The sequence below is a fragment of the Caretta caretta genome, chromosome 23 (genome assembly GCF_965140235.1).
Source record: "Caretta caretta isolate rCarCar2 chromosome 23, rCarCar1.hap1, whole genome shotgun sequence".
NCBI classification, from domain to species: Eukaryota; Metazoa; Chordata; order Testudines; family Cheloniidae; genus Caretta; species Caretta caretta.
This window is the reverse complement of record NC_134228.1, coordinates 11846696-11874403: the sequence shown is the minus strand read 5'-3', so window position 1 is coordinate 11874403 and position 27708 is coordinate 11846696. Positions and strand designations below refer to the sequence as shown.

The 27708-nt window shown below is 65.6% G+C and overlaps 2 protein-coding genes across 15 annotated transcripts in view; one reads left to right on the top strand and one right to left on the bottom strand.

Annotated features, from left to right (window-relative positions):
* The window catches only part of LOC125627924 (myosin-14), a 54981-nt gene that overhangs the window by 759 nt on the left and 26514 nt on the right, over window positions 1–27708 (top strand). For 7 of the 14 annotated variants that reach the window (XM_075122379.1, XM_075122374.1, XM_075122372.1 and 4 more), the window contains 17 exons: window positions 117–197; window positions 429–519; window positions 14060–14426; window positions 16950–17106; window positions 17533–17560; window positions 18662–18764; window positions 20958–20978; window positions 21146–21238; window positions 21464–21527; window positions 21916–22014; window positions 22888–23031; window positions 23458–23553; window positions 23847–23965; window positions 24398–24550; window positions 25120–25293; window positions 26051–26224; window positions 26867–26981. In XM_075122379.1, the coding sequence (XP_074978480.1) occupies window positions 14079–14426; window positions 16950–17106; window positions 17533–17560; window positions 18662–18764; window positions 20958–20978; window positions 21146–21238; window positions 21464–21527; window positions 21916–22014; window positions 22888–23031; window positions 23458–23553; window positions 23847–23965; window positions 24398–24550; window positions 25120–25293; window positions 26051–26224; window positions 26867–26981 (1888 nt within the window). In that variant the 5' untranslated portion in view covers window positions 117–197; window positions 429–519; window positions 14060–14078. Of the gene's footprint in view, window positions 1–116; window positions 198–428; window positions 520–5768; window positions 5977–7007; window positions 7026–10729; window positions 10751–14059; window positions 14427–16949; window positions 17107–17532; window positions 17561–18661; window positions 18765–20957; window positions 20979–21145; window positions 21239–21463; window positions 21528–21915; window positions 22015–22887; window positions 23032–23457; window positions 23554–23846; window positions 23966–24397; window positions 24551–25119; window positions 25294–26050; window positions 26225–26866; window positions 26982–27708 lie in introns of those variants that run through there. The other 7 variants (XM_075122375.1, XM_075122373.1, XM_075122371.1 and 4 more) reach the window with 4 other exon arrangements.
* IZUMO2 (IZUMO family member 2) lies at window positions 514–4036 on the bottom strand. The gene is made up of 7 exons (XM_048832667.2): window positions 3808–4036; window positions 3426–3500; window positions 2985–3071; window positions 2820–2840; window positions 2548–2628; window positions 2137–2260; window positions 514–1557 (listed from the first exon to the last, which is right to left on the bottom strand). The coding sequence occupies exons 1-7, from the start codon at window positions 4034–4036 to the stop codon at window positions 1515–1517; spliced, it is 660 nt and encodes a 219-aa protein (XP_048688624.1). The 3' UTR covers window positions 514–1514.

Sequence of the window (27708 nt, the reverse complement as noted above, 5' to 3'; positions counted from 1 at the left end):
CCCCTGAGCCAGCCAGGCCCTGCCCTGGGGCCGGGTGGGAGCTGGCATCCCCTGGAGGGCAGGGCGGGGTCTCCCCATGGGTCCCTGACCTGGTCCCCCTCCTTTCCCCATCCCAGCGGTTACGGAGGGGCCAGTTCTCGACTGCTGGACCTGCCTTCGCATCAGCGCCCAGTGCTTCGACGGGGAGCTCTGCGGAGGTAGCTGCTGCCGGGGGTTCGGGGCGGGGGGCTGGGCAGTGGGGGCGGACAGCAAGGGATGTGGGGTGAAGGGGGGGCTGATGGGCAGTGGGGTGAAGGGGGGGCTTAGCAGGTGGTGTGGGGTACTGGGGGTTGGGGGCTGTGGGGTGAATCAGGGGGCTGCTGGTCCATGGGGTGGAGGTGTGGGGGGCTGTGGGGCATGCTCAGGGCTCACCCCCTCTCTGTCCCCAGAGGAGGACCCGCGGGACGCAGAGAGGAAGGAAATCACCCTCTATCTCTTCCTGGTCTGCCAATCTGTGCTGCTGGCCTCGGCCGCCCTGCTGTGAGTGCCCTCCCTGGACTTGGGGAGCTGGGATGGAGAGGCAGACTTGGGGGCTCAGGATGGGGGGATTGCCCTGGGTACCCCACATTCCCTGCCTCTGATGCCCAACTCCCATATTCCCCCCCTTTGCCCCCTCGGCATCCTGCCCCCATCCGCATGCACCCCAAAACCTGGGATTGCCCCCCAACTGAGGCAGATTCAGGGGGCCTCTACCCCTCAGGGCTCACCACAGATACTGAAAGTGGGGTGACCCCACCCAGCACTTGGGGGGAATCTGAATTGGGGATGGAACCCAGGAGTCCTGGTTCCCAGTCCCCCCTGCTCTAACCACTAGACCCCACTCCCCTTCCAGAGCCAGGGATAGAACCCAGGAGTCCGGGGGGGCATGGGCAGAAGGCAGACCCTAACAGCCACTCTCCCCTAGGTACTGTGTGTGCTACCGACACCGCAGGTAGCTGGAGGACAGGGCCTGGGCCAGACGGGGCAGGTGGTTGGAGTGCTAGCCAGGTGAGGGATTGAGAAAGGGGCAGCGGGATCTGGACCCCCCAGCCCAGCTGGGGAGGAAGGCGGGGGCAGCAGGACCCAACCCCTCACCCCCCTGGGCATGCCAGGCCCCATGGCTTCCCCAGTGTAAGCCTGGAAATAAAATACTCGTGTCGTTTGTACATAGATTCCTCACTGGGACTGGGGTCTAGTGGTTAGAGCAGGGTGGCTAGGAGCCAGGACTCCTGGCTCCTCTCTCTGGCTCTGTGAGGGGAGTGGGGTCTAGTGGCTGGGGGGGCTGGGAGCCAGGACTCAAAACCTTGTGGTCTGTGTTTAATTTCCAGCTGGAGTGGAGCGGGGGGTGGGAGGGGATCTGAGATCTGAGGGACTGGGGGCTGACAGCCGGAGCTAGCGCCCCTGTCTATGATCTCCACCATGGCGGCTCCAGCATCTGTCCAGCCCCGTCCCCAGCCTGCTGCTGGGACGGGGGGCGTGTGTGGGGAATGTGGGTCCTACTGCCTCAGGGACTGCTGGTTCCTCCAGTAGGTGACAGCCCTGGGGGGTGAGAGACAGAGTCAGACGGGCCTGGACAGCGACCCAATGCTTGCGGGGGATGCGGCCGGCTCTGGGGGAGGGTTGCGCGGGATGCGGCCGGCTCGGGGGGGCAAAGGGGGATGCTACTGGCTCAGGGGGTGGATTGCAGGCAGCTCTGGGGGAGTACGGGGGATGTGGCCGGCTCTGGGGGGCGTCATGGGCGATGTGGCCGGATTTTGGGGAGGGGGGGGCGCACGGGGTATGCAGGTGGCTCTGGGGGCAAAGGGGGATGCGGCTGGCCGGCTCTGGGGGAAGGGGCAGGGGATGTGGCTGGCTCTGGGGGAGGGCGCAGGGGATGCAGGCGGCTCTGGGGGGCAAAGGGGGATGCGGCTGGATCTGGCGGGTGGCGCAAGGGATGCGGCTGGCTCTGGGGGGCAGAGGGTGATGCGGCCGGCCGGCTCTGGGGGGGGTGCAGGGGGGGTTGCGGCCGGCCGGCTGGTTCGGGGTGGGGGGCACGGGGGATGCGGCCGGCCGGCTCAGGGAGGTCTCGGGGATGCGGCTGGCTCTGGTGGGGGGGAGGAGGGTTCCTCTCACACTCACGCGACGCTCAGTGCCAGGAAGAGCAGGGCACCCATGCACAGCACCACGGAGACACCGGTCCGGGCGATGGCTGGGCCGGGGGCTGGGGGCCGGTACCGGAGGGAGAGCCGGGCCTGGGAGTCCACTGTGTTGGGGAGGGGAGTTAGCAGCTGACAGAGCTGAAGGCCCCTCCCAAGTACCCCCCGCATGCCTGCTGTCTGCGCCCCCCAGCGCTGACCCAGTCACGAAACCCGCCCGACTTGGGTGCCTGCCCCTCCCTGACCCTGCACCCCATGGCCCTGTGTGAGCCCCCATGCCCTCCCTCCCCGACCCTGCAATCCACGGCCCGCTGGATGTCATGCTCATCTGCCCATGGCCCCCCTGACCTCTCCCTGCCCCCCCCACCCCTCTGCCCCCTGACACCCTCCCTACCAAGACAGTGGTGCTGCTTCAAACACACGGCTTTGGCCTTCCTGCAATGGGTGCAGTCGAAGACGTCATAGTAGAGCCAGCCTGGGAAGGGGGAAAAAGTGAAACCCCCGGGCAGGCCCCCAGCCAGCCCCCGCCCCCCACTGACACCTGCCCCATTCCCTGCCCCCCCTGAGCCAGCCAGTTCCTCCCCCTGGGGCCGGATCGGGGTGGCCCCCCCCAGGGGGACAGGCTCCCTGCCCCGTTCCCTGACCAGCGATGGAAAGTTGACTTACCACAGGTTTTGGGGTTACAAGCTGGGGAGAGACAGAGACAGAAACCGATCATAGCCCCAGACTGTGACTGAAGGGCCTGCAGAACCAGGAGATTCGGGGGGGGGAATTGGAGGAAGGGGGAGGGGCTCAGGGCAGAGGGACAGAGCCTCCCCCAGGAGCTGGTACCTTTTGCCTGATGCTCCTTCAGAGCCGATTTCAGCTCCATGGTCGTTCTACGCCTGTAAGCGACCAGCGCGTCCAGCAGGGCCTGGTCTGGGGACAGATGGGGGAGTGACTCTGGTGGCGGGGGGGCGCTGTGGGGAGCGGGGGGGGGGGTGCTGGCTCTGAGGGGATGCTCCCAGCTATCCCAGCCTTGCCTGTCTCAGCAGGGGGCAGTGTGGGGTGCTGGGGGCGCGGGGCTAGTGGGGTGCAGGGCTGTGGGGTGCTGGGGGCGTGGGGCACTGTGGGGGGCGTGGGGCTGTGGGCCTCTGTGGGGTGCTGAGGTCACAGAGCTGTGTGTTGCTGTGGGGTGCGGGACTGTGGGGTTCTGTGGGGCTTGGCACTGGTGGTGCTGTGGGGTGCAGGACTGTGGGGTGCTGGTGGCACTGTAGGGCGCGGGGCTGTCACCTGTTAGGGCGCTTCGTTCCAGGCCAGCTGCCGTCAGCCTCACGCGGTGGATCAGGGCGTTGATGCTGCTCAAAGCTGAGGGGGAGAAAACATCGGAGTGGGGAGCCTGCCCCTCATCCTGCCCCCTGCAGCACAGCGCCCCCTAGTGCTGCCCTGGGGCCAGCCCTGACTGCCAGGGCAGAGTGGGTGTGTGTGTGAGGGGGTGTTGGGTACAGAGGGGAGAGTGGAGCGTTGGTGGATTCAACCTCATCCCTTCTGCCCTATGACTCCCCCTATCCTTGCAGAGTCCTTCCCCAGACCGTGCCCGCTAGATACCCGTGGGCTGTGACCCCTGGATACCCCTAGTCGTGCCCCCTGGAGGTCTCTGGGGTGTGCCCCATACCGGCCGTGCCCGCAAACTGGCTGGTGGCGTAGTGGCGGAAGAACCCGCCCTCCATGCCGCGCAGCAGGGCCTGGGCCCTCGCCTGCAGGCGGCTGTCGCGGATCTGCCGGGGCACCAGGCTGGTGCGGAGCGATTCCAGGGTGCTGCGGATCTGCCGGTCGCACTGCAGGCAGCCCCCGGCACCCACCGCCAGCCAGGCCCCCAGCATGAGGAGAGCCAGGAGCACCATGGCGCAGCCCGGTGTGACAAGTTCTGCCCGTTCTCAGCCCCAATGCGCCGGGCACCAGGGAGAATCCTCGGGGTGAGGGTGACATCACAATGCAGCGTGGGATTGTGGGTACGGTGTGGGCAGAGGCGTGTGTGGGTACAGCATCACACTGGACGCTACCCAGACACAGAGTCACCGAAATTGGGGCCCTGTCGGGCCGGGCACTACCCAGACACAGAGTCGCTGAGATTGGGGCCCCGTCGCGCCGGGCGCTGCCCTGGACACACACAAAGCAATGATCGCTCAGTGTAACTGGACAACGGGTGGGAGGGAGCTTATAATGTAGCCCCAGTTTTGCCATGGCCCCCCTGAGCCTGGCAGCAGGGTGTGTCCCCTCTTGGTGGCATGGGAAGACCCCAGCCCTGAGGGTCGTTATCGCAGGCCAACACTAACGGGTTCCCTCCCGATGCTGGGGATCGAGCGTGAGCGACAGCAGGGGGCTGTGTGGGTGGTGTGGGTGGCACAGAGTGACTGGGCCGGGAGTGCGGGGGGTGCCAGGCCGGCTCCTCCTGCCAGCCAAATCCACTGAATCCCCAGGCTTGGTGCTTGGCTCCAGAGGGCTCGGTCTCCCGCAGCCCAGCAGCTGGTGCTGTGTCATTGCAGGCAGGCCTGTGTCGGCGGGCGGAGGAACCACCCCAGCCTGGCAGCAGCCAGCTCCAGCCCCTGGGCAGCTCGTGCCACAAGAGGTCAGGGCAACCTACAGCTGCCAGGCTGGGCAGTGGGGGTGAGCGAGCCGGCCCAGGGGGCTGGGCAGTAGGGGGTGAGTGAGCCGGCCTGGTGAGGGTGAGCCTGGCAGCTGCTTGGGACCTCTGCAGGGGTGGGCCCAGGCACAGAGAGGCTGAGATTGGGGTCCTGTTCCCAGCTGTGGGAGGGGAGTGGTGTGTGGTTAGAGCGGGGGTGGTTGGGGGGCTGGGAGCCAGGACTCCTGGGTTCTATCCTCCAGCTCTGGGAGGGGAGTGAGGGATAGTGGTTGGCGTGTATGGAGCTGGGAGCCAGGACTCCTGGGTTCTCTCCCCATCTCTGGGAGGGGAGCAGTGACTGGTGGTTGTGGGGAGGGGCTAGGAGCCAAGACTCCTGGGTTCTCTCCCTGGCTCTGATAGGGGAGTGGGGTCTAGTGGTTGGAGGGGGAGCGGGAGTGGGGGTAGGAGCTAGGACTCCTGGGTTCTCTCCCTGGCTCTGGGAGGGGAGCGGGGTCTATTGGGTAGAGCAGGGGGGGCTGAGAGCCAGGACTCCTGGGTTCCGCACCTGCAGTGGGAAGGGGCACTTTGCTGGCCCAATGACTATCTGCCCCCACACTCTGGGTCCCAGACAATGGGCCCCATTGATCCCACCATCCCCCCTCCCCCCCAGCTTCACACAAAGCGCCCCATTCAGCTTCCATTCGCACCACCCCTCTCTGCCTGTCCCCTCTGCCGATTGGCCACAGTCCTTGCCACTCACGGTCACCTCCCGCCCATGCTATAGGGGGCGTGGTCTGCGTTCCCCCACTTACCTATCCCATGGCTGCTGTGGGTTCCCATTCCCCTGCCATTGGTGGGCTGCCTCAGGAGTGGGCGGGGCCAGCGCACGGGGACACCTCCCCCCAGCCTGGGGCAGCTCAGTAGCTCCTTGGCCGCTGGACCAGCAGCACCTGGGCTCATGTGGGGGGGTCAGGGGGGCCTGGCTTTTCCCCTTCCCCCGCTGTCCCGGGGGGCACCGGGCTGGCGGGTGGGGGGCTTGGGCCTGGATGCTTCCAAAAATGCAATAATCTAATTGCAGACATTTACATAAATTTGCATAATCACCCGGCTGCCTCTCCGGGCCAGTGAGCACAGCTCGGCCTTGTCAATAGCCCGTGAGAGCTGCGCCCCTCCGCGGCCAACACCTCCCCGGCCCGGACACCTTCCTCCGGCCCTGCTCAGGTAACCCCAGCGCAGGCGGGCGCCGGATCCGACTTGGGGGGCCCGTTATCCGCAGCATGTTGCCAGCTTGGGGGTCCCGTTAGCCCCAGCAGGGGGCCAGCCCAGGGGTCCCGTTATCTGCAGCATGGGGCTGGCCCAGGGGTCCCGTTATCTGCAGCATGGGGCTGGCCCAGGGGTCTCGTTATCTGCAGCAGGGAGCCGGCCCAGAGGTCCCGTTATCCGCAGCGTGTTGCCAGCCCAGGGGTCCCGTTATCTGGTCCCAGGGGTCCCGTTATCCGCAGCAGGGGGCTGGCCCGGGGGTCCCGTTATCTGGCCTCCGAGATCCCGTTATCTGCAGCAGGGAGCCAGGCCGGGCGTCCTGTTATCCGCAGCGGCGGGTCCCATTATCCGGCCCCAGGGGCCCCCATATGCTCAGCAGATTGCCAGCCTGGGGTCCCCTTGTCCGAGCCCGGGGGCCAGCCTGGGGCAAGGCCGAGTTCGGTTTGTTTCTTTGCAGAGGGGCTGTGCAGTGACATGACACGATTCCCTTTCCCGGGCGGGCGCGATCCTCTGCCGAAGCGGGGCGGGTGGGGTGGGGAACGAAACCCCGCTCTCCGGCGGGTCGGTGTCTTGCTCGCACGCCCGGGGCAAAGAGCCTGCCATCTGGAGCCATTCGGGGGAGAGGAACCAGGCCGGGCGGGCGCCTTGAGCCCCCAAAGCGGGGTCTGTTCGGGGCGAGAGGGGCTGGAATTTCCCCCTGGCGCACGCTGGCCAAAGCGGCTCGGAACCGGGCACGACGCTCCCCCGGCGCGGCCGCTGGGGAAGGCTTTTTGGTGCCGCTCCGCTGGGGGGACTGAGGCAGGTTTGCGCCGCTGGGGAACAGACGCCCCTACGCTTCGCTTTCCATCGGAGCAAAGTCCGGGATGCGGCAGCTCTGCCCCCTCGCCGCCTGCTGAGCAACGCTGGCGACTGGCAAGACCTCGGTCCTTGTCTCGCTGGGCCCCGGACGGGGGCTGGTTTCTAGCGGCGGCGGGTGTCCGGAGGTTTACGTGTGAGCCGAGCTCTCGCCGGTATTTTGTGTGGCTTTGGATACCCGCGTTGCTGGCTCACGGCAGCCTAGCCCAGCCCAGCTGAGCTGGAGGGGGGGCCTGTTATCCTGCGCTAAAAGTGCTGGCGGGGGGGGGGGTCTAGCTGCTGGAATAGCCCCGACCCCCGGGGTACGGCCCCTTTTGTACCGGGAGAGAAGTCCCCACGGTTCTCGATCTTGCAGGACACTTTCCTAGAACAGGCCCCGCTCCGCCCGCAGAACCGCCCGGCACCCTAGCGAGAGTTGCACCGGAGCGAATTCGCGCCCTGCCCCGGTTTGCCGGCACCAGTCGGCGCCGAGGCCAGGCCTGGCTCGCTGCAGCCGTAAGCACCGGGTTAGGCTCTGAGCCCACCGTGGGGACGGGAATCGTCGCCAGCCGCTGATTTCGAACTGCCCCCGTCCGGTGGAAAGGGAGGAGGGTGGGGATGGGAGGGTCCCCGGCACCGGGGCGTCTGGGCGCCGGGCCGGGCCGGCTGTATTTATATCCCAGTGCTGAGAATCTGGGCCGGCTCCTTTTACACCCAAAATAGGCGGCCGGCCCGTGGGTTCTTGGCAGGAGCTGCGAGCCCGAGGGGGAGGCTGCCAGACCAATTAGCTGGCGCGTCGGGATCGGGGAGGCTACGGGGGGGGGGGCGAGATGGGCGGGCACCTGCGGGGCCGGCCTGGCGTGATCGCCCCCCCTTCCCGCTGCCTCTTCAGTGACAGTGCAGGGTTGGGGGGAAGGAAGGGAGAGGAGGGGCCGCCAGGCATTCTAGGACCGGGCCTTTCCTTCGGGGACTTTGATCTTTCAGATTGGCCGGGGGCGGGGACTGGGTTGTGGGGATGTTTCCCTCTTTGAGTTAGTCCCACAGCTCTAACCACTAGCCCCCACTCCCCTCCCAGAGTTGGGGAGAGAACCCAGGAGTCCTGGCTGCCAGCCCCACCCCTCTCTAAACACTAGCCCGCACTCCCCTCCCAAAGCTGGGGAGAGAACCCAGGCGTCCTGGCACCCAGCCCCCCCCACTCTAACCAGTAGACCACGCTCCCCTTCCAGAGCTGGGCACCTCCATCAACCCCCACAGGCAATAACTGCCCATGTAGAGGGAGGCCTAGGGCAGGACAGGACAGGGAGATGGATTCCCCCCCACACCCTGATAGGCCCATCTACCGGGGTATCCAGCCCCCTTCCTGCCCACCGGCACATCTCCCCTGGCTTTGGCAGGCTCCCTGCCTGGTGCCCGCTGAGCTGTGTGGGTGGGGACGCTCGGCCAGATGCTTCATGAGGGGACGGGGGGGGGGGCAGCAGGGGGAGGATGCAGCCTGGCCTGTGGGTCTCAGAGGCATTCCTGGCATTCCACAGCACAGACCACAATTATGCTGAGAGCACCCTCCCCTCACCCCTGGCGCGATGGGTGGCTCAGAGCCCTGTCCTTGCCAGAGCCAGGGAGAGAACCCAGGAGTCCTGGCTCCCAGCCCCGCTGCTCTAACCACTACACCCCACTCCCGTCCCAGAGCTGGGGAGAGAACCAGTCATGATGGCCAAAACCTGCTTGTGTGTCTCCTAGAGATTATTCCCCTCTGGGCTATTGGGGCCAGCCCTGGCTGCCCGGGGAGAGCGCCCCCTGCTGAACCCTCCCCCCCCCCCCGCTCCCTGCAGTCCAGCGCCCCCTAGCGCCGCCCTGGGGCATCAGGGCCAGCCCTGCCTGCCGGGGAGAGCGCCCCCTGCTGATCCATCCCCGAGGCAGTCCAGTGGGTCCAGCCGTGTCGTCTCTCCTCCATGTGCTGATCTGGCCAGAACCCGCTTCGCCAGCTTCCCCACTTGGCAGCAGCGCAGTGGCAGGGGGTTCCCCAGGTGTTGCAGGCACCTCGGGGCCTCTGGCTCCTGCACGGCACGCCCAGCAATGCCCGCTCCGTGTGCTGATTGATGAGCTAATTAACGGGCCGGCTGGGCACAGCTGGCAGGAGAGTGGGGGCTGGACCAGGTTCCGGTCCTTCCCTGGGCCAGGGTGTCAGCTGGGACGGCTGGAACGCAGCCGATCACTGGGGTCAGGGTTCTCTCCCCGGCTCTGGGAGGGGAGTGGGGTCTAGCGGTTAGATCGGGGGGTTGGGAGCTAGGACACCTGGGTTCTCTCCCAGCCCTGGGCGGATGCGGTTGGAGCAGGTGACTCTGGAATTTGCACCCTGCCCTGCTGAGCTGCCAGATCCACCTGCCTTGGGTCTGGGCCAAAGGGTGTGAGGGGGTGTTCACACCTGCTTCTTCGCTCCTTGTTAGGGAATGAACAGAGCTGAGCCCTGCCCTGCCCTGTCCTGCGGGCGGGCGGGACACCAGCCGAGACACAAAGTATTGGCACGTCCATGCAGCGGTGCAAGTGACCCCCCCCTCCCAGCGCTGCCAGTGCCCCTCACTCCCGACCCGCAGCCCCTGCTAGCCCTGCCCTGGGCCCCCCCCCACAGCTCTGCCGGTGCCCCTCACTCCCGACCCGCAGCCCCCTGCTAGCCCAGCCCTTGGCCCCCCCACAGCTCTGCCGGTGCCCCTCACTCCCGACCCGCAGCCCACTGCTAGCCCAGCCCTTGGCCCCCCCACAGCTCTGCCGGTGCCCCTCACTCCCGACCCGCAGCCCCCTGCTAGCCCAGCCCTGGGCCCCCCCCACAGCTCTGCCGGTGCCCCTCACTCCCGACACGCAGCCCCCTGCTAGCCCTGCCCTGGGCCCCACCCACAGCTCTGCCGGTGCCCCTCACTCCCGACCCGCAGCCCCCTGCTAGCCCAGCCCTTGGCCCCCCCACAGCTCTGCCAGTGCCCCTCACTCCCGACCCGCAGCCCCCTGCTAGCCCAGCCCTTGGCCCCCCCACAGCTCTGCCGGTGCCCCTCACTCCCGACCCGCAGCCCCCTGCTAGCCCAGCCCTTGGCCCCCCCACAGCTCTGCCGGTGCCCCTCACTCCCGACCCGCAGCCCCCTGCTAGCCCAGCCCTGGGCCCCCCACACACAGCTCTGCCGGTGCCCCTCACTCCCGACCTGCAGCCCCCTGCTAGCCCAGCCCTTGGCCCCCCCACAGCTCTGCCGGTGCCCCTCACTCCCGACCCGCAGCCCCCTGCTAGCCCAGCCCTGGGCCCCCGCCACAGGTCTGCCGGTGCCCCTCACTCCCGACCCGCAGCCCCCTGCTAGCCCCCCCCACAGCTCTGCCGGTGCCCCTCACTCCCAACCCGCAGCCCCCTGCTAGCCCAGCCCTGGGCCCCATCCACAGCTCTGCCGGTGCCCCTCACTCCTGACCCGCAGCCCCCTGCTAGCCCCCCCCACAGCTCTGCCGGTGCCCCTCACTCCCGACCTGCAGCCTGCTGCTAGCCCCTCCCTGGGGCCCCCCCACAGCTGGATTTTCAGTTTCTGGTGGTGATGGGCTCTGAATCAGTCAGGTGTGTTCAGGACTCACACTAGCAGCCAGGGACTCCTGAGTTTTCTCCCTGCTCTGGGAGGGGGGTGGGGTCTCGCGGTTAGAGTGTGTGGGGGGGCCTGGGTTCTCTCCCCCCACACGGGGAGAGGGGTGGGATCTTGTGGCTCAGAGCGGGGGCGGGGCTGGGTCTCTCCCCTCCCCAGTGCCAGGAGCTGCCCCATGCCAGCCTCTGGGGTTGGCAGTTCCCTCCTGTCTCCTCCCTGCCTCAGTGACGCGGCCTGGCGGCTCCACCGGGCGCTGCTGTCTGAGAAGCCGGGATTGACCCTTGCACAGGCCGGGCCAGGTGAGGGGCACACCCGGGGATTGGGGGTGGATTCGAGGCTGGTTGGTGCTTGCAGGTCCCCCCATCTGGGGCAGGGGGTGGCTGGGGTGAACCCCCCCCAGCTGAAGGGCAGGTTTCAGGGGTTGGAGCCAGGGCCCGCCACCACCCCCTCCCCCTCCTGTGTGCATCCAACAAGAGTGAAACACCTTTGGGGAGAGGCAGGCTGGGGCTTGTCCTGCCGGGGGCCGGGGGGGGGGGCAGGATTCTTCTGGCTGCAGGAATGGGGAAATGCAGCTCTGTCCCCACCCGCAGCTGCCCCTGCTGCCCCCCCCCCCGTGAAGCAACTGAGGGACAGGAGAAGTGGCAGAGCCGGGAGAGAGCCCAGCAGCCCCCGCCCTGCTCTGAGCACCAGCCCCCATCTCCCTCCTGGAGCTGGGGATAGAACCCGGGAGTCCTGGCTCCCAGCCCCCCTCCCATTCTAACCACTAGACCCCACCCCCCTCCTGGAGCCAGGGATAGAACCCAGGAGTCCTGGCTCCCAGCCCCCCTCCCATTCTAACCACTAGACCCCACCCCCCTCCTGGAGCCAGGGATAGAACCCGGGAGTCCTGGCTCCCAGCCCCCCTCCCATTCTAACCACTAGACCCCACCCCCCTCCTGGAGCCAGGGATAGAACCCAGGAGTCCTGGCTCCCAGCCCCCCTCCCATTCTAACCACTAGACCCCACCCCCCTCCCGGAGCCAGGGATAGAACCCAGGAGTCCTGGCTCCCAGCCCCCCTCCCATTCTAACCACTAGACCCCACCCCCCTCCTGGAGCCAGGGATAGACCCCAGGAGTCTTGATTCAGCCCCCGCTCACCCCATAGCTCTGCCGATGCCCCTCAGTCCCGACCTGCAGCCCCCTGCTAGCCCAGCCCTGGGCTCCCCCCACTCCAGAGCTACTCAAGCTCAATAACAACCCAGCGTACACAGCCCCAGTCATCCCGAGAGACCCTACAATAACAAACCCTGCGTCTATGCCCCCCAGTGCTCCCCAGAATCCCCACAGTGACAAACCATGTGCCTCTCCCCCATTGCCCCCCCCCCCAGTGGTTCAGAAAGACCCTACAATAACAAACAGTTCTGGACAGATCACAATGAGAAATTTCCCCCCCCCAAGAGTTTTAAATTCCCAGACCCATGGGTGCTTATTTTCTTATTTCCTCCCGGGGGGGAAGGGGCGGGCAGCTGGGGAGGCCCCTAGTGCAGGGCTAGGGTTAGCTGTGGAAATGGAGAGTGGGGGGAGGGGAATGGGCTGAGGTGTGGGGGAGCCAGGGGGCCTTCCCCCGCCATCCAGGCCCCCAGATAGCATGAGAAAGAGTGGGCGGGGTGGGGGGCGGGAATCACTGGGTCTGGTTGCCATGGGGACGGAATTGGGCTGTAGTGACCCCAGGTCAGCTCCCCCCATCGCAGCCTGGCCTCCCCGGGCAAATACAAGGAAGGCTGCCGGTCAGGAGTGAGGGCACCGGCAGAGCTGGGGGGGAATGGCCAGGGCTGGGACAGCAGGGAGCTGTGGGTCAGGAGTGAGGGGCACTGTCTGGCAGAGCCTCTCAGGATTGCACAGGCTGGTTTGTTATTGAAGGGTCATTCTGTGACTTCTTGGGTTTGTTATTGTAGGTCTTCCTGCTGTGGTGTGCTCTGGTGTATTATTGTAGGGTCTCTCAGGGGGACAGTGTGGTCCAGTGTGTTACTGTTGGGTCTCTCGGGGCTGGTTTGTTATCATAGGGTCTCTCAGAGGGGTGGTGTGGTCTGGTGCATTATTGTAGGGTCTCTTGGGACTGGTTTGTTATTGTAGGGTCTCTCATGGGGGTGGCATGGTTTGGTGCATTATTGGAGGGTCTCCTTGGGCTGGTTTGTTATCGTAGGGTCTCCCGGGGTTGGTTTGTTATCGTAGGGTCTCTCAGGGCTGGTTTGTTATTGTAGGGTCTCTCAGGTGGGTGGCATTGTCCGGTTGCTGTCAGGTGTCTTGGGGCTGGTTTTGTTATTGTAGGGTCTCTTGGGGCTGGTTTGTTATCATAGGGTCTCTCAGGGGGGCAGCGTTGTTCAGTGCATTATTGTAGGGTCTCTTGGGACTGGTTTGTTATCGTGGGGTCTCTTGGGGGGGCAGCGTGGTCCAGTGTGTTGTTGCAGGGTTTCTCGGGGCTGGTTTGTTGTTGCAGGGTTTCTCGGGGCTGGTTTGGTATCGTGGGGTCTCTCAGGGCTGGTTTGTTATCGTGGGGTCTCTCAGGTGGGTGGCATTGTCCAGTTGCTGTCCGGTGTCTTGGGGCTGGTTTTGTTATTGTAGGGTCTCTTGGGGGGCTGGTTTGTTATCATAGGGTCTCTCAGGGGGGCGGCGTTGTTCAGTGCATTATTGTAGGGTCTCTTGGGACTGGTTTGTTATCGTGGGGGTCTCTTGGGGGAGCGGCGTGGTCCAGTGTGTTATTGCAGGGTCTCTCGGGGCTGGTTTGTTATTGTAGGGTCTCTCAGGGGGGTGGTGAGGTCCAGTGTGTTATTGTAGGGTCTCTCGGGGCTGGTTTGTTATTGCAGGGTCTCTCGGGGCTGGTTTGTTATTGCAGGGTTTCTCAGGGCTGGTTTGTTATCGTGAGGTCTCTCAGGGGGGCAGTGTGTCCAGTGTGTTGTTGCAGGGTCTCTCGGGGCTGGTTTGTTGTTGCAGGGTCTCTCAGGGGGCCGGTGTGTCCAGTGTGTTGTTGCAGGGTCTCTTGGGGCTGGTTTGTTGTTGCAGGGTCTCTCGGGGCTGGTTTGCTATCGTGGGGTCTCTGAGGGGGCCGGTGTGTCCAGTGTGTTGTTGCAGGGTCTCTTGGGGCTGGTTTGTTGTTGCAGGGTCTCTCGGGGCTGGTTTGCTATCATGGGGTCTCTGAGGGGGCCGGTGTGTCCAGTGTGTTGTTGCAGGGTCTCTCGGGGCTGGTTTGTTATCGTGGGGTCTCTCGGGGGTGTGGTGTGTCCAGTGTGTTATTGCAGGGTTTCTCAGGGCTGGTTTGTTATCGTGGGGTCTCTCGGGGGTGTGTGTGTCCAGTGTGTTATTGTAGGGTCTCTCGGGGCTGGTTTGTTATCGTGGGGTCTCTCAGGGGGCCGTTGTGTCCAGTGTGTTGTTGCAGGGTCTCTTGGGGCTGGTTTGTTGTTGCAGGGTCTCTCGGGGCTGGTTTGTTATCGTGGGGTCTCTCAGGGGTGTGTGTGTCCAGTGTGTTATTGTAGGGTCTCTCGGGGCTGGTTTGTTATCGTGGGGTCTCTCAGGGGGGCGGTGCGTTCGCGGAGGGTCTCCCTGCGGCACTGACCCAGCCCTTGTCCCCCCAGGCTTCTCCCGTCTCCAGCCATGGCGGCGCGGGTGGCTCAGCGGGACGCCGCCGAGCGCTACCTCTTCGTGGACCGGGACTCGGTGGGGAACCCGGCCACGCAGGCGGACTGGACGGCCAAGCGGCTGGTGTGGGTGCCCTCGGAGCGGCATGGCTTCGAGGCGGCCGGCCTGCGGGAGGAGCGGGGCGACGAGGTGCTGGTGGAGCTGGCGGAGAACGGGCGCCAGGCGCTGGTGCCCAAACACGAGGTGCAGAAGATGAACCCCCCGAAGTTCTCCAAGGTGGAGGACATGGCCGAGCTGACCTGCCTCAACGAGGCCTCCGTGCTGCACAACCTCAAGGACCGCTACTACTCCGGCCTCATCTACGTGAGTGCGGGACCCCGGCGTCCGGGAGGCCCACCCCCCCATGTCCCTCCCAGAGCTGGGGAGAGAACCCAGGCGTCCTGGCTCCCGGCCCCCCCCACTCTAACCACTAGACCCCACGCCCCTCCCAGAGCTGGGGAGAGAACCCAGGCGTCCTGGCTCCCAGGCCACCCTACTCTAACCCACCAGACCCCACTCCCCTCCCAGAGCTGGGGAGAGAACCCAGGCGTCCTGGCTCCTGGCCCCCCCACTCTAACCACTAGACCCCACGCCCCTCCCAGAGCTGGGGAGAGAACCCAGGCGTCCTGGCTCCCAGGCCACCCTACTCTAACCCACTAGACCCCCACTCCCACCGAACCAAGGATTCCCAGCACCCCCGATATGGAATGGCCCCATGTCCCTTCCCCTCCCCCACCCCGAAGCAGCCAAGGGTCCCAAATGTAACCCCCCCTCTCCCCGTTGTCATGGGGGTTGGGAGAGATGGGGGTTGGGGGAAGCCGCAGGGCCGGGTGGTGACATCTCTAGGGAGGGTCCCGCCTGGAGCCTGCTGGGGGCTGCGCCGGCCTGCACTGGCTGGCGTCCCCACTAGGGGTCGCCCCGCCCCGCCCCTGTCCTGTCCTGGCAGGTGTGGGGCTGGGCGCGCGTCTCTGGGCTGGAGGAGGCAGGGAGCAGCCTGTACTTTGCCCCAGGGCAGGGAGGGCTGGGCTGGGGGTGGGGGGGGAGGGTGGGACAGGTGGATTCCATGGGGCTGGCTCACAAGAGGGGCGGGGGTCAGAGCACAGCCAGGGGCTTGGCTGGGAAGCCGTTAGAGTCAGCCCTGCCCCATGGGAGCCGTGGGCCCAGCACTGCCCCCAGGGCGGCACTAGGGGGCGCTATGCTGGGGGGGCTTAGCACAGGGCGCTGTGCTGTGGGGCGGGGATCCTAGTGGGAGTCGCTCTGCACTAGCCATCAGGGCTGGCCCCGATGCCCTGACAGGGCCGTGCCCATGTGGCGGTGGTGGTGGTGGGGCGCTGGGGTCAGAGTGGGAAGGTAGGAAGTGCGGGGGGCAGATGGGGTTGGGCATGCAACAGTGTGTGGGGGGGCAGAAGACACAGCAGCTGAGGTAGGGGGTGGCTGGCTGGGGGGGGAGGGGCAGGTTGCCTTGGATCCCTGCCCCCCCTTCTGCCAGGCTGGGTGTGGGGCAGGTTGGCATGGTGCCAGGGCTAGGACAGGCCCGACTTGTTTGCTGAGAACCTGGGCGGGCCGCAGCGCCAGGTGAGAGTCCTGCCCTGCAGGGGAGTGGGGGGCGGGGGGGCGGTTGGCACAGAGGGGAAAGCGCCCCCAGTGAGGTCTCCCTCAGCATGGTGCCCCCGCCCTGTCCCACACTGAGCCCCCCTGCAGCGTGGCACCCCCAGGCCTCACCCCAGCCTGTCACCCCAGCCTTGTCACCCTTCCCTACTCAGGACATGCCTGTCCCTGCTTAGCATGAGATAGGGTCACCCCCCCCCCGACCTGGATCCAGCCCCCCTCTTCCCTCCATGGGGATTTGGGGCTGGTCACCCACCGCTGGGCTCCGTGGATGGGTCTGGAGCTGGACACAGCCCCAACCCCAATGTACTTCAGGGAAGAAAACACCCTGTCCCTGCAGAACCCAGGAGTCCTGGTTACCGCCCCCCCTGCTCTAACCACTAGCCCCCACTCCCCTCCCAGAGCCGGGGTTGGAATCCAGGAGTCCTGGCTCCCAGTCCCCCTGCTCTAATCACTATCCCCCACTCCCCTCCCAGAGCCGGGGATGGAACCCAGGCGTCCTGGCTTCCAGCCCCCCTGCTCTAATCACTAGCCCCCACTCCCCTCCCAGAGCCGGGGATGGAACCCAGGCGTCCTGGCTCCCAGCACTGAGCTTAGACCATGTAAGTTCTTCAGTCACCTGAGGTCTCCCGTGGTGCCCCTGGGTGGGCTTGGATCTGCCCCCGCTGGGCTGGGCACCTCTCGTAGCCTGGGGCAGGGACATGCCTGGCCAGTGCCCCTCGGCTCTGTAATTAGCTGGGATTTTAATTGGTGCGTGGCCCCGCCTGTGATTACAAACCCTGAGTCTATGGGCGCAGCAGATATTAGGGCTGGGAGCCAGGACGCCTGGGTTCTCTCCCCAGCTCTGGGAGGGGAGTGGGGATACAACCCCCCGTCAGATCCCCCGATCTCCCCTTCCCCCCTTTCCATGCACCCGTTAGGGATCAGGTGGGCCCTGGCCGGGGTCAAAAGGGAGCCCAGACTTGTCTCCATCTCTTGACCTTGCAGAGGGTCCTGCCCCCCAACAACCTCCAGGGGGATCCAGGCCAGCTGGACCGAACGGGGGCACCCCCGGCCCTAGCTCTTGGCCCCTTTTCTCTGTGTTGCCCCCCCCCGCCCCATGAGGCCCCAGCCCTGTTTGGGAATTAACTACTAGGAAATTATTTTCCCTATCCTAGCAGTGCTGGGGGGAGAATCCAGGAGTCCGGGCTCCCTGCCCTCCCCCGTTGATTCCCCCCTCTCTCTCTCTGCGCCCCCCAGACGTACTCAGGGCTGTTCTGTGTGGTCATCAACCCCTACAAGAACCTGCCCATCTACACGGAGCAGATTGTTGAGATGTATCGGGGCAAGAAGCGACATGAGATGCCGCCCCACATCTACGCCATCTCAGAGGCTGCCTACCGCAGCATGCTGCAGGGTGTGTGTGTGTGTGTGTGTCACTGTCAGTCACTCCTGCTGGGGCGTGGGCCCTGCTCTGTGTGTGTGTGTGTGAGTCACTCCTGCTGGGCCCTGCTGTGTGTGTGTGTGTGTGTGTGTGTGTGTCAGTGACTCCTGCTGGGCCCTGGGCCCTGCTGTGTGTGTGTGTCCTGATGGGGGCTGGGCCCTGCTCTGTGTGTATGTGTGTGTGTCCAGCCCTGCCCCCGTGTACGTGTGTGTGTGTGTGTCTGTGTGTCTGTGCTGGGGGTTGTGTGGGGTGGGGAAGTGGGGGTTCTGGGGCAGCAAGGGCAGGGGCTGTTACATCCAGCTGGGTGACCTCCCATTCAGGAGGGGGCTGCGGGTGAGGGGGGTGACGCTGCTGGGTGGTGTGCCCAGCACCACACTCACCCCCTGTCTCTTCCAACAGACCGGGAGGATCAGTCCATCCTGTGCACGTAAGTGTCACAAACTCTGTGTGTGCGCCCAGCGCTGCCCCCTGGTGGCATGTGTGTGTGTGTGTATATACCCAGCGCTGCCCCCTGCTGGGCTGTGTGTGTGTGTGTGTACACCCAGCGCTGCCCCCTGCTGGGCTGTGTGTGTGTGTGTGTGTACACCCAGCGCTGCCCCCTGCTGGGCTGTGTGTGTGTGTGTGTGTACACCCAGCGCTGCCCTCTGCTGGGCTGTGTGTGTGTGTGTGTGTATACACCCAGCGCTGCCCTCTGCTGGGCTGTGTGTGTGTGTGTGTGTATACACCCAGCGCTGCCCTCTGCTGGGCTGTGTGTGTGTGTGTGTACACCCAGCGCTGCCCCCTGCTGGGCTGTGTGTGTGTGTATACACCCAGCGCTGCCCCCTGCTGGGCTGTGTGTGTGTGTGTACACCCAGCGCTGCCCCCTGCTGGGCTGTGTGTGTGTGTGTGTGTACACCCAGCGCTGACCTCTGCTGGGCTGTGTGTGTGTGTGTGTGTGTGTGTATATACACCCAGCGCTGCCCTCTGCTGGGCTGTGTGTGTGAGTGTGTGTGTATATACACCCAGCGCTGCCCTCTGCTGGGCTGTGTGTGTGTGTGTGTGTGTACACCCAGCGCTGCCCCCTGCTGGGCTGTGTGTGTGTGTGTGCGCCCAGAGCTGCCTCCTGCTGGGCTGTGTGTGTGTGTGTACACCCAGCGCTGCCCCCTGCTGGGCTGTGTGTGTGTGTGTGTATATATATATACACCCAGCGCTGCCCTCTGCTGGGCTGTGTGTGTGTGTGTGTGTGTGTGTGTGTGTGTACACCCAGCGCTGCCCCCTGCTGGGCTGTGTGTGTGTGTGTGTGCGCCCAGAGCTGCCCCCTGCTGGGCTGTGTGTGTGTGTGTACACCCAGCGCTGCCCTCTGCTGGGCTGTGTGTGTGTGTGTGTGTGTGTACACCCAGCGCTGCCCCCTGCTGGGCTGTGTGTGTGTGTGTGTGTGTGTGTGTGTACACCCAGCGCTGCCCCCTGCTGGGCTGTGTGTGTGGTGCTGCCCTGTGTGGCTGCTGTGGGGAGGCTCCGGCCCGTCACTGCAGCCCTGGTGCTGTTGCAGGGGCGAGTCCGGCGCTGGGAAGACGGAGAACACCAAGAAGGTGATCCAGTACCTGGCGCACGTGGCCTCCTCCCACAAGGCCCGCAAGGAGCAGAGCATCCCGGTGAGAGTCCAGCTGCGCTGGCCCGGCGCTGGGCACCCATGGGTGCTGGGTGGGTGCTCCCTGTGGGGGGTGGGCATGTACTACTGGGCCTCAGCACCGGTGCCAGCTCAGATGCCCACCTGGCCAGTTTGGGGTCCCTTCCCCCCCCAGCTGCCCATATAAACCTACTGCTCCCCCCAACACCTGTGTCTGGGCCCTGCCAGCTCCCCGCAACCCTGATGTGCCTCCCCCCCCCCCCGAGCTGTGTCCGTGCCATGAGTGTTACCCCAGGGTCCCTGGGGCAATGGGAAGGGGGGGTCTGGGGCCGTAGTGAGAGGGTTAGAGCTATCCACTGCTGAGAGGGTGGGGGGCGTAACGATGCTGGTTCTGGCGGGACCCAACTGAGAGTATCAACTCAGAACAAATTGCTTCGAGCAGGGCAGTTACAGCCCAGGGCTGGGGTTTCTGTGGACACCAAGGCAAACCGAACCAGCCAGCCAGAGCGGACTTCGGGTTTGCCCCACTGGCTAACCACAAGTCACACCAGCAATTCCCTTAGACGCTCCAGTTTCCCAGTATCTCCACCAGCGCCACTCGTTATGGGGATGAAAACCAAGACCCCAGTGAAAGAAAAAAGATTCTCTCGATCCCAAAGCACCAAGCCCCAGACCCCGGTCAATATACAAATCAGATCTTACCCACAAATCACGCTCTTGCCAATCCTTTAGAATCTAAAATCTGAAGGTTTATTCATAAAAGGAAAAAGCTGATGATGAGAGCTAGAGTTGGTTAAGTGGAATCGGTGACATCCAGTGATGGCAACGTTCTTGGTTCAGGCTTGTAGCAGTGATACATAAAGTGAAGCTTCAAATCAAGTCCCTGGAGTCCATCCACAGGTGGGATGGGTCCTTCAGTCCTTCGTTCAGAGCTTCAGTTTGTAGCAAGTTCCACCAGAGGTCAGAAGCAGGACTGAAGACCAGATGGAGATGAGGCATCAGCCTTTTATAGTCTCTTGCCATGTGGCCTCTCTTCCTTCGTTCCAAAGACAAGCGTTGGGGCGCAAGGCAAGAAAAACCCTCCGAGTTCTGTCCATAGGCGGCTCCCTGCCTGCTGTGCTGGGTCCCAAGGCGTCTGCCTTCTCTCAATGGGTCAGTTGTGTAGCTGATGGTCCTTAATGGGCCATCAGGCAGGCTAGGCAGAGGTGACACCAACTTGTCTGGGGTGTTCCCCAGAAGCAGAGCATAAGTCTAAAATGCAGACAGTGTAGAGCCAATATTCATACCTTCAACTACAGAAAGGATACACGCATACAGATAGCATAATTTTAACCGGCCAATCATAACCTTTCCATAGACACCTCACACGACAACCTCTGTAGAATATTTGCTGCAAATATATAACACTGGTTGCAAGAGTGATCTATGCGGTTACAGATTCTGTCAATAACATCACAGGGTGGGAGTTGGGACGCCAGGGTTCCACCCCAGAGAGGCCGCATCCCAGTGCTGGGTGAGGGGTCCCCGTATAACCAGGGCCCATGACCAACTCCAGAGCGGCCACGTTCCAGCACTGGGTGAGGGGTCCCGTATACCCAGCCCCTGCACCCCACCCCAGAGGGACTGTGTTCCAGCACCGGGCAAGGGGTCCCCATATAACCAGCCCTAGTGCCCCAGAAGCAGCTGTGTTCTGACCGTTGGCAGCATGGCCGGAGGGGGCCATTGGTGGGTGCAGTGGGATACCCACATCCTCCAGCAGTAACCTCCCCTCTCCCCTGTCTTGCTGCCCCCAGCTGGAGTCGCCAAACCTGGCCAGGCATCTGGCAAGTGGATGTGTCTTGTATCACCTGCCTGCCCGCCCGCAACCATCCCTGTCCTTTGATTGGCTACCCATAGCCCCGCCCCTTGGGGTGCGGTTCATTGAGTTGCCTTTTGCTTCTTTGGCTGGATTTTTGTTATTTTTTGGGGTTGTCTTTGGCAAAGGCTTTTTTCTTACATCTGCCCCAGTGCCAGGAGCCACGACTCCTGGGTTCTCTCCTGCACTTGGGGAGGGGGGTGGGGGCCGGTGGTTAGAGCCGGGGCTGTTGGTTCTTGGTTTGTGTCACTATCGCCTCGTTTTGTCCTGCTCCGTCGCCTCCCTCGTTGCCACTGCGACTAACCCTCCGGTTCTGTTTGTGTTTTGTCCCCCCCGTCTCACGTGCGTGTGACCCCTCCACAGAGCTCCGGCCCCGTCTCCTATGTGAGTAGCTCCCAGCCCCGCGGTTCCTGTGGTTAACCCCCCAAATCTCGGGGGCGGGGGGGGGTGTGTCATCCTTATAATGGCCTCCCCTGCTGGGAGAGGTGGGGGTAGGGCAGCCGGAAGCCCCCCAGCGCCCCCCAGGCGTGACCCCGGCCCTCTTCCCGCAGGGTGAGCTGGAGCGGCAGCTGCTTCAGGCCAACCCCATCCTGGAGGCCTTCGGCAATGCCAAGACGGTGAAAAACGACAACTCCTCCCGATTCGTGAGTGCTGGGGGGGACGGCAGGGCTCGGGGGGGATGAGGGGAAGGGGCAGGTGGGGTTCCCGGGGGGGAGGGGCAGGTGGGGGCATGGGGGCCCAGAGGGGAGGGGCAGGCCGGGGTGTGGGGGTCCCAGGGGAAGGGGCAGGTCGGGGTATGGGGGCCTTGGGGGGCAGAGGAATCCTTTGACCCCCCCACATCAATTCCATTGCATCTTCTCCCCGCCCAGGGTAAATTCATCCGGATCAATTTTGACGTGGCTGGCTACATTGTTGGAGCCAATATAGAAACCTGTATCCTCTGGGCTGGGGGGCAGGATGGGAGGGGGGTGGGCAGGGCAGATGGCCCCTAGCAAGGTGGGAGGGCTGGGTGTGGGGGTGATTCCCCCTCCTTGAGGTATGGGAGGGCTCTGTGGGAGATGGGTGTGGGGGTGATTCCCCTGCCCTGAGGTATGGGGGGTTCTGGGGGGCTGGGTGTGGGGGAGGGGGGTGGGCAGGGCAGATAGCCCCTAGCAAGGTGGGAGAGCTGGGTGTGGGGGTGATCCCCCTCCCTGAGGTATGGGAGGCTCTGGGGGGCTGGGTGTGGGGGTGATCCCCCTCTCTGGCCCAAGAGAGGGATGGGGGGCTCTGGGAGGGGGGTTGGTCCCAGGACCCACGTCCCTTTCCTTAGCCCCGGGCTCAGACCTGCTGGAGAAATCTCGCGCCATCCGCCAGGCCAAGGACGAGAGAACCTTCCACATCTTCTACCAGCTGCTGGTGGGGGCGGGCGAGAACACAAAGGGTACGGAGCCTCCCCACGGCCCGCCCAGACCAGCGGAGAACCCGAGAGTCCTGGCTCCCAGCCCCCCCTGCTCTAACCACTAGACCCCACTCCCCTCCCAGAGCTGGGAGAGAACTCAGGAGTCCTGGCTCCCAGCCCCCCTGCTCTAGACCCCACTCCCCTCCCTGACTCACTCCCTGGGACTGAGACAGTACAGCACTCCTGTGGGGGGCTCCTTGGGGCAGGCCGGTCGGGGGTGGGGCTGACCCCGTCCCCGCTGGTCCTGGGGGACGGGAGGTGGCCGGTCGGACGTGGGGCTGACCCCGTCCCCGCTGGTCCTGGGGGACGGGAGGTGGCCGGTCGGACGTGGGGCTGACCCCGTCCCCGCTGGTCCTGGGGGACGGGAGGTGGCCGGTCGGACGTGGGGCTGACCCCGTCCCCGCTGGTCCTGGGGGACGGGAGGTGGCCGGTCGGCTGTGGGGCTGACCCCGTCCCCGCTTGTCCTGGGGGGCGGGAGGTGGCCGGTCGGACGTTGGGCTGACCCCGTCCCCGCTTGTCCTGGGGGGCGGGAGGTGGCCGGTCGGCTGTGGGGCTGACCCCGTCCCCGCTGGTCCTGGGGGGTGGGAGGTGGCCGGTCGGACGTGGGGCTGACCCCGTCCCCGCTGGTCCTGGGGGGTGGGAGGTGGCCGGTCGGACGTGGGGCTGACCCCGTCCCCGCTGGTCCTGGGGGGTGGGAGGTGGCCGGTCGGACGTGGGGCTGACCCCGTCCCCGCTGGTCCTGGGGGGTGGGAGGTGGCCGGTCGGCTGTGGGGCTGACCCCGTCCCCGCTGGTCCTGGGGGGTGGGAGGTGGCCGGTCGGACGTTGGGCTGACCCCGTCCCTGTCTCCCCCCAAGCCGAGCTGCTGCTGGAGCCGTTTGACCAGTACCGGTTCCTGTCCAATGGGTTCCTGCCCATCCCGGGCCAGCAGGACAAGGAGATCTTCCAGGAGACCATGGAGTCCATGGGCATCATGGGCTTCTCCCCCGAGGAGATCCACAGTGAGTCCACCACGCCCCGTTCGGGGGCAGATCCTCACCCGGGGAGCGGGAGCACACCTGGTACCAGGAGGGGATTACGGGGGTGGAAACCTGAGGGGTGGGAAAGCCTATGTAGAGGAGGGTCGGGGGAGGGGGTTTGGGGCAGGGTATGGGAAGGTTGGGGGGCAGGATATGGGGGTCCTGTGTGGGGTTGATCTAGTGGAGGGGAATGGGGGGGTCCCTGAGGTTGGGGGGCAGGATCTGGGGGGCCTGCAGATGGTAGATCTAGTGGAGGAGGGTTGGGGGGCAGGATCTGGGGGATCAGATAAGATTGGATCTGGGGTGGCGGGAGGAAGCCCACGGAGCGGGAGGAGTGGGGTGGGGACTGGGGGCCGTTGGGAGGGTTTGCTGGTGTCCTGCCCCCCTCACGGGCTCCCTGCTCCCCAGGCATGCTGCGGATGGTGTCGGCCGTGCTGCAGTTTGGGAACATCGTCTTTCGCAAGGAGCGAAACACAGACCAGGCGTCCATGCCGAACAACACGGGTAGGGGGCAGCCCGGGGCCCCTCCCCGCCTGGGGGCGCTGGCCCCGATCCGATCCCGGGGTGGGGGGTTGGCTGGCTCAGGGGGGCAGGGAATGGGGCACAGGGCCTTTCCTCTCTAGGGGGCACTGTCTGGGAGGCTGTGTGGGAGGGGGTGACCCATGGGGGGCTGGGAGGGGGAAGGAGTGGGGGGGAAGAGGGGGCTGTGGGGAGGAGGGAAGAGGAGGGCCATGGGGGGGCAAAGAAGGATCCTGCCCCTCTCCGGCCCCCCACACTGAGCTGTCCGTGCCCCGCAGCCGCCCAGAAGCTCTGCCACCTTCTGGGGCTGAATGTGACCGAGTTCTCCCGCGCCATCCTCATGCCGCGCATCAAGGTCGGGCGCGACTACGTGCAGAAGGCCCAGACCAAGGAGCAGGTGGGGCTGGGGGGGCCGACGCCAGGGAACGTGGAGCAGGAATCCAGAGAGGGGGCAGGGTGGGGGAGGGGCAGGGGGTGTGTCGGGGTAGTGCTGGGGGAGGTGTGGGAGGGGCAAGGGTTGCAGTGGGGGTGGGTTGTGGGGAGCAGGAGCAGGGCAGGGCACCGGGGGGGGGGGGGAAGGAACAGGACGGGGTGGGGGCGGGGCGTGGGGGGAGGCGTGGGGCGGGGTTTGGTGTGGGAGGGGCAGGGCAGTGGGTGGCAGGGGAGAGGCAGGGGGCGCAGCGGGGTCGGGCACTGGGGGGGGCAGGAGCAGGGCGGGGCACGGGGGGGCAGGAGCAGGGCGCAGTGGGAGCTGGGCGGGATGGGGGCAGGGCGTGGCGGGGGAGGGGGCTGCCAGGCCGGGCGGGGGGTGACTCTCTGGCCCCCCCAGGCGGATTTCGCCATCGAGGCGCTGGCCAAGGCGACCTACGAGCGCCTCTTCCGCTGGCTCGTCCATCGCCTCAACCGGGCCCTGGACCGCACCAAGCGCCAGGGGGCCTCCTTCATCGGCATCCTCGACATCGCCGGCTTCGAGATCTTCCAGGTGAGCCGGCGCTGAGCCCCCCCCGGCCAGGATCCCTGAACCTCCTGTGCCCCCAGCCCCCCTTCAGAGCCCCCTGAACCTCCTGTGCCCCCCAGCCCCCCTCCAAAGCCCCCTGCACCCCTACACCTCCCCCAGTGCCCCCTGAACCTCCTGTGCCCCCCAGCCCCCCTCCAGGGCTCCAGTCCCCCCCAGCCCCTAAACCTCCCGCAGCACCCCCTGAACCTCCTGTGCTCCCCTTGCCCCCCTCCAGCCCCCCAGAAACCCTGCCAGGGCCCTGAACCTCCTCTGTCCCCCGGCCCCCCTCCAAAGCCCCCGCACCCCTAAACCTCCCCCAGTGCCCCCTGAACCTCCTGTGCCCCGCTACAGCCCCTCGAGAACCCCCTCCAGGGTTCCAGGACCTCCCTGCACCCCCAAACCTCCCCCAGCCCCCTGAACCTCCAGAGCCCCCTGCACCCCGAACCTCCCCCAGTGCCCCCTGAACGTCCTGTGCCCTCCAGCCCCCCAGAACCCCCGCCAAGGGCCCTGAACCTCCTGTGCCCCCCTGACCTGTCCCCCCCGCCCCACCACAGCTGAACTCCTTCGAGCAGCTCTGCATCAACTACACGAACGAGAAGCTGCAGCAGCTGTTCAACCACACCATGTTCGTGCTGGAGCAGGAGGAATACCAGCGCGAGGGCATCGCCTGGGACTTCATCGACTTCGGCCTCGACCTGCAGCCCTGCATCGACCTCATCGAGCGCCCGGTCGGCGGGGGCTCAGGGCCACGGGGGGAGCCGGGCAGGGAGGCCTGGCGCAAGATGGGGCAGGCAGGGGGTGGGGCAGGGGTCACCGTGCGGCTGGGGGGCTGGGCGGGGGGGCTCTGGGCCATGGGGTGGGACACGGCAAGGAGGTTTGGCCGGGAGCTCTGTACCGGAGGGCAGGGGGGCTGGGCGGGGGGCTCTGGGCCACAGGCCCAGGCATAGTGGGGAGGCCTGGCAGGGGGCACCATGCTGCAGGGGGCGGGGCAGGGCTTGGAGGCTGGGCAGGGGGTTCTGTGCCATGGGGCAGGGGAGGGAGGCCTGGCGGGGGGGAGGGGGCTGGGCAAGGGGCTCTGTGCTGTAGGGCAGGGGAGGACAGGGGGCTCTGTGCCAAAGGCCTGGGCATGGCGGGGAGGCCTAGCAGGGGGTGGGGCAGGCAGGGGGGCGGTGTGCTGCACGGGGCGGCGCAGGGCTTGGGGGCTGGGCAGGGGGCTCTGTGCCATGGGGCAGGGAGGCCTGGTGGAGGGTGGGCCTGGCCAGGGGCGCCTGCTGCGGGGGGAGCTTAGTAGGGGTCACCGTGCCTTAGGCAGGGGCATCCAGGCAGGGGGCAAAGTGCTGTGCGTGGGGGGCACCATGCTGTGCGGGGGAGGCTGGGCAGGGGGCTCTGTGCCGCTGGGCAGGGGGCGGAGTGGCTGGACAGGGGGTGGGGCAGGGGACCCCGTGCCACAGGGGGTCAGTGGGGTGACATTCCCCCCCCCCCCAGGTGAACCCCCCAGGGGTGCTGGCCTTGCTGGACGAGGAGTGCTGGTTCCCCAAAGCCACCGACAAGAGCTTTGTGGAGAAGGTGATCCAAGAGCAGGGGGGGCACCCCAAGTTCCAGAAACCCCGTCAGCTGCGCGACAAGGCCGACTTCTGCATCCTCCACTACGCCGGCAAGGTGCGTGCGTGCGTGTGTGTGTCACCCCCTGCTGGGGGGACTGGGCCCTGCTCTGTGTGTGTGTCCCTGCTTTGTGGGTGTGGGTGTGTGTGTGTGTCCCTGCTGGGGGGACTGGGCCCTGCTCTGTGTGTGTGTCCCTGCTTTGTGGGTGTGGGTGTGTGTCCCTACTGGGGGGACTGGGCCCTGCTCTGTGTGTGTGTGTGTGTGTGTGTGTGTGTGTGTGTGTGTGTGTGTGACGTTGCCCTCGAGTGGACAGTCCCTTAAGTGCCGTGGGAGATCTAGTTTTCTCATAATAACCCAAGTCACCCAAATGGCACCAGTCTAGCTAGGTGTTATGCTGCTCACCTCCCTCCCAGAGCCGGGCAGACAACCCAGGAGTTCTGGCTCCCAGCTCCCCACCCCGCTCTATCCACTAGACCTCATTCCCCTCCCAGAGCCGGGGAGAGAACCCAGGACTCCTGGCTCCCATTCACTGTGTGTTGTCCCACTCAGTTTGTCGGTCCCCCCCTCCCCGCTGTGGTTTTAAACCCTCCTGGTTGTCAAGTGGCAGGGAGTCCCACAGGCCCCAGCTTGTGTCAGGCTGTGTGGGCTCTGGTGTCCCCCAGTCTCCCTGACCCATGCCCCTCTCCCCGCCCCCGGCAGGTGGATTACAAGGCAGACGAGTGGCTGATGAAGAACATGGACCCACTGAACGACAACGTGGCCACCCTGCTGCACCAGAGCGCGGAGCGCTTCACTGCTGAGCTCTGGAAGGACGGTAGGGCCGGGGCGGGCGGTGTTGGGATGGGGGGGATTGGAGGGGTAACACCCTCACTCTCCCCACGGAGCCACTGTCTGCTCTCTTCGTCTACTGCCTCAGCCACAGCAGCTCCCTGTACCCCCCAGGCTCCCCACAGACAGCCCCAGGTCTCCACTGGCCCCCCACAGACAGCTCCAGCCACGGCCCCACACAGGTCCCCATGGCTCAGCACCTCCATGCACCCTCCAGGTCCCCACAGACAGCCCCAGCCACTCCCCCCACAGACCTCCTTGGCATGGCACCTCTGTGCACCCCCCAGGCCCCCCACAGACAGCCCCAGCCACTGGCCCCCACCTGTCCCCCCACACTCACTCCCCAGGAATCAGGTGACTCAAAGCAAAGCCCACTGTAAATAACTGGTGTGTGTGGGGTCACTAGCACCCCCTGGCACTGAACCCCCCCTCCCCTGACCTCTCTGACCTCAGTAGCACCCACTAATTCGTGGCCTCTCCTCCACCCTCCGGCATTCTGCTGGCCTCAGGACCGGGGGTGCTGCTGGAGGACATCCCCTCTCGTCCTCTGGGGGATGGGGGGCTCTGGGATGATTTCCCCCCCCTTAACCTCCCCCCCACCTCCCCCAGTTATGATTTCTCCCCTCCCCGCCATTGACACCCACCCCGGTGCTGTAACTAACTGGCTCTCGCTGTTCTCCTGTATTCTCTGCCCTCGGGGCCTGGCCCCATCT